General features: G+C 35.2%; 1 protein-coding gene across 2 annotated transcripts; it reads right to left on the bottom strand.

The window, feature by feature from the left end:
• Positions 1-4,013: 4,013 nt before the first annotated feature.
• LOC132313025 (UDP-glycosyltransferase 86A1-like) lies at positions 4,014-8,785 on the bottom strand. Of its 2 annotated transcripts, XM_059811636.1 has the most exons (3): positions 8,222-8,785; positions 6,813-7,586; positions 4,014-5,120 (listed from the first exon to the last, which is right to left on the bottom strand). In XM_059811636.1, the coding sequence occupies exons 1-3, from the start codon at positions 8,754-8,756 to the stop codon at positions 4,168-4,170; spliced, it is 2,262 nt and encodes a 753-aa protein (XP_059667619.1). In that variant the 5' UTR covers positions 8,757-8,785; the 3' UTR covers positions 4,014-4,167. The 2 variants fall into 2 exon arrangements, with proteins under 2 accessions (XP_059667619.1, XP_059667620.1); XM_059811637.1 differs by lacking the exons at positions 6,813-7,586; positions 8,222-8,785 and adding an exon at positions 5,382-6,075.
• Between the last annotated feature and the right edge of the window lie 1,248 nt (positions 8,786-10,033).

Here is a 10,033-nt window from a genome sequence, read left to right as displayed (position 1 = left end):
TGTACATTCTCCGTTTTACATGAATTTCACATGATTAAGATTTGAGTTGCACATTCTCTGTTTTGATTGTAAATATATTATATATAATTTTGTTTACAATATGTGGGTTTTTTGTGTTGTGTGTTAACGATTTTGGGTTTCAATTTAAAAAACTATGGTTCCAATTTACATTTTGATTCTTATATTTGTCAAATATTTTAATTTTGTCCTTTTTCAGTTGAATAATAAAACTTTTATTTGAATTTTTTGTTCACATTACTGAAAAACATTTTGTTTGCTTGTTAATTTAATATTGAAATAATGAAACGAAATCTTGTTTTCTTTATTGTCAGGATTCACGAAGTGCTTGGAGATGGAGTATGATTGCTTTCCGATGGTTCAAAATTCAACCGGTATCATTGTTTAAATCAATACTTGAAATTTTTGCAATTTTGCTATGATTTTTTTTTGTTTGCCTTTTGATGCGAAAATTGGGAAATTAGTTGAGTTTTTTTAAATTTTTTTTTTTTTTTCGTCAAATACACTACGCCCTTAAAATGAAATCCTGACTCCGCCTCTGACCACAGTGGCATGAGGCTTTTCTGAGTGTCTTCCATTTTTCTCTCTCCCTTGTGTGTGGACTGTGTGAGAGAAAAAGAAGTGAGTCTATAATATATTAGCCCATTCATTTTATTTACACTCCTATTTAACATGTTTTCTAAAATTCTAAACAAATGGCTTACTATATAAAAAATTTGTGATATGGATTTGAACATTCCAAAGTTGGAATGTTGTTCGAATTAATTATAAAATAATTACTTATGTTTATTCTGTTTTCCATCAGCATCTTATATGCGTGGATGGGACTAGCATATGTGTCCTACCATACCAAGGATTCATTTCTTTTCTCTCTTTCTCTCAATTTTAAATTTCAATGCTTACAATATCATAATTTCCCAAAATCTAAAATAGAATAACTATTTGCGTACCGTGTCAGGATTCCTTGGAGGTTCGTTTACGGTGTTGTGCATTAAAATTATATTCTCTTTGTTCAAAATAGTTGTCTTTGTGAGTCACAGTTCCCAAAACATACAACTATTTTGAAACTGAGAGAATACTATGTTTGACATACACATGCCATCAAAACGAGGTGGTGTAATGCACGTACACAACTCCTCCAAACACTGAGCAAGTATTGGATACCTGAGAGATACATGGAATATACTAATATAGTACTCCCACCAAGTAATAAATTCAAATTTCTTATTATAAAGGGCAATATAGAATTTTGATTGGGTTGGGATGCTACAAGGTATAAGAATCAGGCCATTTGGTTTTAGTCACTTAGGATACCACGAGCAATCGGTCACTATGATCAATTCAATTTGTGATAGTTTAATATATGGGTTAATTTCACTAACGCCCCCTCAAATTTGATCAAATATCACATTGAAACAACTTTTAAAAATTACTATCACTCTCATTACAAATATTTGTTCCGTTTTTCACTCACACCCCAAACGTTACTTTTCAGTCATGTCAAACCAAATTTTGCATGTAAAATGACATTGTTAACCCTTTTGACTTTATTATGACTTGTTAAAAAACTATTTAATATATAAAATGACACTTTTACCCTCATTTTCACTCAGCCTCAAACTATGATCAAAATTTAGTAAAAAACTATTATTCCACGTCGGATACTTACAAGCATTAATAATAAAATTTGGCCAAGCTTTCATGGGAATCAATTTAAATTAATGATTGAACTTCAAAATATATACACACACATACACACACTAATTCTTCACATACACTTGTATACACGCACACACTAATTCTTCATATATATACACACTAATTCTTCACACACACACATATATATAATATACACACACACACACACAGTTGTAAGCAAACATACATATATAGCACCAAGAAAAGAGAAGAAGAACCCATAATCTAATAAAAAATGTTTCAACCTCTAGGTGGTTAAATCACACTTTTTCAATCCATAAAGAAGCTGTAGGGAAGAACCCGAATGACAGAGACTATTTTTTTTGTTGAAGTTGAAGAATGAAAATACTTGCAAGGGTATTTTTGTCATTAGGTGATTATAAGGGTGTTTTTGTCAGATTATAGTGGAAAGGGATGCAAGTGATTTTCTTCGTTAGTTTTACAGGTAAAACTAACGAGAGGGGATGATATGATAGATTTTTTAAAAGTTAAAGGGGTGATGTGATAGTTTATTTAGTTGAAAGGGTTATATGATAGTTTTGACAAAATAGAGAGGGGTTTTATAATTTTAATCTTAACCCTTAAAAAAAATGCAAACTTGTTTTTAGGGGCTAGGACTGGGTTTGGAATTAATTTATTTTTTTTAAGATATTAAAACTAAACATGTTTAATTAAAATTAAATTAAGTCTCATACATAAATAATATCATTATATAAAAAATCTGGCCGTCTAGTAATATCTTTTCTACCTCTTAAAATAGATGGTGAGAGTTCGAATCATTTAAAATTTACAAGAAAGTACATCATATTGAATTTTATCAGAGTAAATCTCACCATTAAACAATTTCAACCGTTAAATAAAAAAAAATATGTAAAACTAACGAATAAAGAATCTCGACGGTCAAATGCGAACTAAAATTTCAGAAATATATGTAAAGATTCCACTAGTAATGAATCTAAGAATTCACCCCATCATTCTTACCTTGCTTTGCTTGCTTACCTTCACTTGATAGATATTCTCTATTGCTTGGCACTTAGATTTCTTATCTTATTCAAATTAGAGAAAAATGCGTTAAGTATATATATCCTTTAATCCTTCTTTAAGCTAGGAAATGATAGAATTCCTATTATCTTATTCGAATTCGAGAAAAAGTGCATATATATATATATATATATATATATATATATATATATATATATATATATATCCTTTAACCCTTCTTTAAGCTAGGGAATGATAGAATTCTGGTTATCTTGAGGGATAATCATATCATTCATCGCAAAATGAGCTGAACTTGTTACCATTAAATTTAGATACGAACGATATTTGTAAATTGTTCACATCATATCTATTATTTGTAATTATGGTTTAATTTTAATTTTTAGATTTTTGTATGCTTAGATTAAAGCCCTTTTTTTTTTTTCTTTCTCTGATAACTCCTTTTATGTATACACATGAATATTAGAGAAGGGGTATCAGAGGGTATGAGAATATATGATATACTATAATATATAGAAAGCAGACTGGCAAAAACTTGGACTGGCCCAAATATTTAAATCTGGACGCTTTTGAACATGAATCCAAATCCAATGACCCAAATGATTTAAGTTAGCAAAATAAAACTCAGACTAGCCCATATGGTGGGTATACCGTATATGGTTTGAGCCACCATTAAGGAATTGGGGTTTTTGGGTCTTGTGATTTCCTGTTTGCACTTTAGTAACCATGGGCCGTTAGATATCCAAATGAATAGCCAACTATGAGTGTGATTTTCTAAACGTGAGATGTCCAAGAAAAGGGTCTTAATTGGATCGACTGACAATTAATTGGCCAATCGATTCTAAATTACTTTGTTCATTTTGAACCACCCACTTCGTTATTGGGCTAAAAATTTACCATACTAAATGAGTTCATTGTTTGATTGATTATTTGATTATTATTATTATTTTTTGGTTCGATAATTCACCACCTAACGCATGTAATCCCGTATATTAAACAGTCGTTGAAACAAATTTAAGAGTGATTACTAAGATATTCTAACCAATATGTAAAGTGTGAACCTTGCCATTAAAAAATAAGTAAGTTCTATAATACTCTGGATATTGTACTCCAAGAATACAGAACCCTTGATTAGAAATTTGTGGATGATATTTCTTGGAGAACAGTTGCACACAAAAGATTTAGATATTATGGGAAAAAAAGAAGAAACAAGTAATTATCATGTTACAGTGACTTTCACTAACGACAGTAATGTCTTTGGGACATGTTGCCACAGCCACTCGATAAAGAGATAGATGTAAGAGAAATGGACAAATTATAATTATGTAATCTTCCATGGAAATTTGCAGAATTGAGAGTACCTGTGACACCCCGGCCCAACTCTGGGCCCACCATCCCACAAAATTTCATATGATTGAATAAAGACAAAAGAATTTCAATAATACTACAAAGCTAAGCATGATTGGCCAATGGATTGTCACGTTGCCACGTGGCATGCCCTTGTCTCTTTTGAATCTTAGCCTTCACATCCTTGATCAATTGGGTCAGATTCTTTTCAGATGATCCATCGGCAGCTAGTGCATTCTCTAGTGTCTTTCTCAACTTTCTGATCTCATTTCTCAAATCCTCAGATGTTTTTTCATGCATCAGACGGTTGATCTTGATTGATACTTCGTCTCTCCTGACAACTTTTCTATCACATAAATTTATCCCAATCTTCCAATCATCAACTACTAATTTTCGATTAGTAAATTGATCCGTCAACAGAGGGAAGCAAATCAATGGAAGGGTGCACCATATACTTTCCAATATCGAATTCCATCCACAATGAGTCAAGAACCCTCCAATTGCAGGATGTGAGATCACATCAATCTGACAACACCACGTCATAATCAATCCTTGATCTTTGATCTGATTTTCAAATCCAACAGGTAAGAAGTCAGTATCATCCGAACTCACTATGTCGGGGCGTAGCACCCAAACAAAATTCACTCTGCTAAGCAAAAGCCCATGGGCTATCTCCACAATGTCATGCTTACTAGTATGAGCATAGCTACCAAACGAGACATACAAAACTGAACCATGAGGCTTGGTGTCTAGCCACTGGGTGCTGTCTGACTCGGACCACAAGCTCGTAGCCACAGTGCTCTTGGTGAACCCATTAGGGAAAACAGGCCCAATTGCATAAGTGGACTGCTTTTGATGTAGGGCTGAGATTGTTTCAGATTCAAGCTCATGCACTGTGTTACAGATAATAAAATCAGCCTTCTTCACGTCTTTGAATGCCTTGTAGATTATCCGGTGCACCACCGTTGATACATCTGTTGCTTGAAGATACGACATCAGGTCCGTAGGTTCGATAGACCGAACGCCAGGTATGTAGTCAATAGTATCATCACGCTTATCTAATAACAAAGACAAGGTTTAATCTCATTAAGTATAACACACACATGAAGCTAGCAATTGCAACCATATATCTAGACATGCTTATATATATATATATATATATATATATAAAATAATTACGTGATGATATCATTATGAATAATCAATTTAGTTACGACAACATTTTTGTTACTAACCAAAAAAAAAAAACATTTATATATATACGTACATAATATATATTTGAAAATTTTGTATAGAGAGAGGGGAACTTAAGTATGTACCATGACAAGCGAAATGACCATGTTTTCTTAGCAAGTACAAATGATAATACAAAGTTAAAACCAGAGTTGGTTCAGTCCAGAATGAAACATTGACAAGGTTATACTTGTTGGCTATGGTTGACGGCCACACATAAAAGGTGTCGGCGACAAGCAAAGTAAGTGGTGGATCATCAGAGCGGACTATCTTTCCGACGAGTTCATCGACGTGGGCTGAGAAGACATGAAGAATACACTCCATGAACTGGTCGTGGTTGAGTGAGCGGTCAAACCCTAGTGGAAGACCATCACTCACGGTGGCATAACGTATGTCGAGACCGGATTTTCTTGCTCCGGCGAAGATATCATCTCGGATAGGGTTATTTTGTGGTTGGGCTGTGGATATTTGGTGGTGGATTGATTCGGTGTTGATGAAGGTGATAGTGAATCCCTTTGATGCAAGCTTCATGGCCAAATGGACAAAGGGTATTACATGACCTTGGAGAGGGTATGGGATCATTATGGCATGAGGCTTTTGGAGACTTTCCGCCATTAAATCTCTGTTGTGTGTGTGTGAGAGAGAGAGGGAGAGAGAGATTGCTATATGAAGAGGTTGATATAATTTCTTCTTTTTCGAATGGTAATCAAGTATACATATATATAACTTGGCTCACACAATATAGGATAAACTTCATATTACTTAATATGGAACTGTGAAGTCACATTTTTTTGACGTGCCGTACTAAAACTTCCATGTATACTAGACAGAAAAAGACGAGTAACAAAAACAGGATGGTGATGGCCTGTTAATTGACTAAGACCAATAAAGACTGAACATGATGATATATACGCATATGTGTACATCACACAAACACAAGGGACCCATCCCTCCTTTGCTAGAGTACCATGGGGCTAAGTTAGGCCACATTCAGGTCAGGTTTCATTTGATTCCTTTGATTTTTTTTTTTGATTTTTTTTTTTAAAGTTATATTTACAAATGAGTTGATTGAAGTTTAATATTTTTGAAGTAATTAATAGAAAATTCGCGCTCCACACAAGCTAATTAAAACTATATAGAATAATTGGAATATCTTTTACTTGTCACATAGCCAATGTGACAAGAACAAGAGCACTCATTTATTTGGTCCTCAAGTATCTAAAATTTGTTCAGATTGAATACGGGTAAACAGAACTTCATCACACAGGAAGAAGAGAATAAATAAAAATTGACAAAATTTATTTAAGATAATAAAAAGATCGACCAAATTTATTGGTCAATGTTTGATATATCCTCATGGGGTTGTGATGACGCAGCTGCAAGACGGCTTGTTTTGTGAATTTTGATTTCTAGATCTTTGATGAATTGATTAAAATTTTTCTCCGAGGATCCATCAGTTGCAATTGCATTTTTCAATATTCTTTTAACTTTCTTGCTCTCACATCTCAATTCATCACCTGATTTTTTACTCATCAGACGGTTGATCTTGTCCGCAACTTCATCCCTAGTGATTGATTTCTCATCACATAGATTGATTCCTATCTTCCAATCATCCACCACTAATTTTCGATTAGTAGTTTGATCAGCAAAGAAAGGAAAACAAAGCAATGGAAGAGAACACCATATACCCTCCAACACTGAATTCCAACCACAATGAGTTACAAACCCTCCCACTGAGGGATGCGAGATCACTCCAATCTGAGAGCACCATGTCATGATCAACCCTCTATCCTTGACACCATCTTCAAATCCAACGGGTAAGGAATATGTCTCCTCGGAACTTACCATGTCCCGGCGAAGCACCCAAATAAAACTCACTCCACTGAGCCAAAGCCCATGTGCAATCTCCATTATGTTGTCTTGACTAAGTTGGGCCAAGCTGCCGAAAGAGACATACAAAACTGACCCAGTGGGCTTAGTGTCGAGCCATTGGGTGCAGTCTGACTCAGACCAGAGGCTCGTGGCGACAATGCTCTTGGTGAAGCCAGAAGGGAAAATGGGCCCAATTGCGAAAGAGGGCTTCTTTTGATGTAAGGCTGAGATTGTTTCAGATTCTAGCTCTTGCACAGTGTTATAGAGGATAAAATCTACTCCCTTGACGTTATCAAAGGCCTTGTCGACGATTTGGTGGGCCCAAGTTGATACGTCGGTCTCTTGAAGATATGACGTCAAATCTCTTGGCTCAATAGCCTTTATCCCAGGTATGTAATCTACGATGTCCGTGCGATTACCTATAGTTCAACAAATACAATGCTACTAAATATCATTTTCATGAATATTTTGGTCATCAATTTTTAAGAAAAAAAAAAAAATTGATAGTCAGAGTACTATTTACAAAAAGATTACTATGTTGCGTTTAAATTTTCAAAAGTATCATTATTTTCAGTAGATTTCTCAACAGAAAAAAAGAAGAAGAAAAAAAAATTAGAACTTACACACTTAAATCTCTTATTTTCTCCCTCTAACAATTTTTAGTATTTCCTAAATATTTTTACTTTCCTCTTTATTAATTAGCACAATACATATGTGTGTGTATATATATATATTAAAATTGAGAAATAGATCGAGATTAAATGGTGGGAAAGAATGACACGAATCCTCTCCACAACGATTTCTTATGGTTTGGTGCAGTGATGAATTTCATGACTTTAATGGTGAAATTTCTTTCGTAAATAAACGGATATAAATAAGTAAAATTTCTCAATTATATATAATTGTAAATTTCACCATTTAAAAGTGGCCAACTTCACTCACAGGAGTACTGAACAAAAGAAATCTGATTCTGACTGAGAAGAGAAACTTTGGTGGTGGATGCAGTAAATTTTGGTGTGTGTGTGTGAGAAAGAGAGAGAGGGAGGATACTCACAGCTAGAAGCAAAATGACCATTTCTCTTTAGAAGGTCCAAGTGATAGTAGAGATTGAATACCAAAGCAGGTTGAGTCCAGAAAGAAACATTAACCAGCTCATACTTTTTGGCAATCGTGGACGACCACAGATGGAACGTGTCGCCGACCAAGCAAGACACCGGTGGCTTCGCCGTCCTGACTATCTTTCCCACCAATTCATCCACATAACCCCATATGAGATGGAGCTGAGACTCCACAAACTGCTCCAAGTTGAAGTCCAACCCCACCGGAAAACCGTCGCTGACGGTGGCGTAACGTATGTCGAGACCAGACTCACGTGCTCCGGCGAAGATGTCATTTCCGGCTGCGCATGGTTGGCGCCCTTTGGTTATCTGGTAGTCGATTGATTGGGTGTTGATGAAGGTGATGCTGAAGCCCTTTGATGCAAGCTTCATGGCCAATTCAACGGCTGGGTTTACATGCCCTTGAAGAGGGTATGCCACCACAATGGCATGAAGCTTTTGCTGAGTGTCCTCCATTTTTCTCTCTACCATGTGTGTGACTGTGTGAGAGAAAAAAAGGAGAGTAAAAGTCTATATTCGCTTATCATTCATTTTATTTACTCTCCTAATTTAAATGTTTTTTAAAATTCTAATCAAGTGGCTTATTATTTAAATGTTTTAATAAAAAAATTGTGATATAGATTTGGACATTCCAAAGTTATTACCTTTCAAAAATAAAAAATTTCAAAGTTCGAATGTTATTCAAAATAATTATAAAATGATTACTTTTGTTTATTAAGTTTTTCATCGGCATCTTATGTACTTGGATAGGACAAGCATATGTGTCCTACCATGTGCAAACAAGGATTCATTTCCTTTCTCTCACTCTCCCAAATTTAAATTTTAATGCCTACAATATATTAATTATTTTTCAAAATCCAAAATAGAATAATCATTATGTTTATTCTGTTTTTCATCAGCATCTTATATACGTGGATTGGACAAGCATATGTGTCCTACCGTATGCGAACACGGATTCATTTTTTTTCTCTCACTCTTCCAATTTTAAATTTTAATGCTTACAATATATTAATTATTTTTCAAAATCCAAAATAGAATATCATTTGTTTATCATATCATGATTCCCATATATTTGGAGGTCAGTTTATGCCGTCGTGCATTAAAATTGCACCGTTTGGATACATGTCATCGAGGTGGTTTAGTGCACATGACTCTTTCAATGAGGGAACATGTACTGAAGATGCAAGAAATTCATTCCCTCTTTCTCTCTCTAGAATTCTTACACTTCAACCAAAAGATCCTCCTCTATTTTCCATTCCTTCCCTTATTTATAGATATTTACAAGATATTTACAAATATTGACTGATTGCTGGATCTGGGCCTGTTCCTCCATAAGTCCTGGTCACCTTTGATGGGCTTACTCGCGTTCGGCCCATATGGCAGTGTCTTTATATGGGCTGACCCAGCTGTACGGACCGGATGTAGTGCTTGCAAGTCAGATCCGGCCCATGTCGTCCTGGGCCTCCTCAACTGCCCCCATAATTGCCCCTTATTTAATAAGGGGTAATTATTGATGGCGTCTCATCATGATGTTGACGGTTCGAGAAAACCACGTGGGGGAACGGACGGTCAGATCCAGAATCAATGTTCCGGGGCTCGAGGAATTTCTCGCATTCCCGACGCTTCGGCCCTCGGGCCCCCCTCGCCTTTATAAGGCTCTAGAATACCACTTCACGTCCTTTTATCGTCTCCATCATCAGTCAAATCTCTCTCTTTCTAGAACAGTGCTAAGCTTTTTCTGGTGAAAT

The sequence above is a fragment of the Cornus florida genome, unplaced genomic scaffold (assembly GCF_030987335.1).
Source record: "Cornus florida cultivar Cherokee Brave unplaced genomic scaffold, ASM3098733v1 CherokeeBrave_3.0.0_Hap2_Chr06, whole genome shotgun sequence".
Lineage (NCBI taxonomy): Eukaryota > Viridiplantae > Streptophyta > Magnoliopsida > Cornales > Cornaceae > Cornus > Cornus florida.
Note: the sequence above shows the minus strand (reverse complement) of the source record. Positions and strands in the feature narration are given on the sequence as shown.

Bases quoted from the DNA above. Each gene is read 5' to 3' on its own strand.
- LOC132313025 (XM_059811636.1), bottom strand. From the start codon at position 8,756: ATGGTAGAGAGAAAAATGGAGGACACTCAGCAAAAGCTTCATGCCATT. The intron at 7,587-8,221 runs GTGAGTATCCTC...GTTGAACTATAG, and splicing joins TGGTCATTTTGCTTCTAGCT to GTAATCGCACGGACATCGTA. The intron at 5,121-6,812 runs GTGATGAATTGA...CTTTGTTATTAG, and splicing joins TCTGATGAGTAAAAAATCAG to ATAAGCGTGATGATACTATT.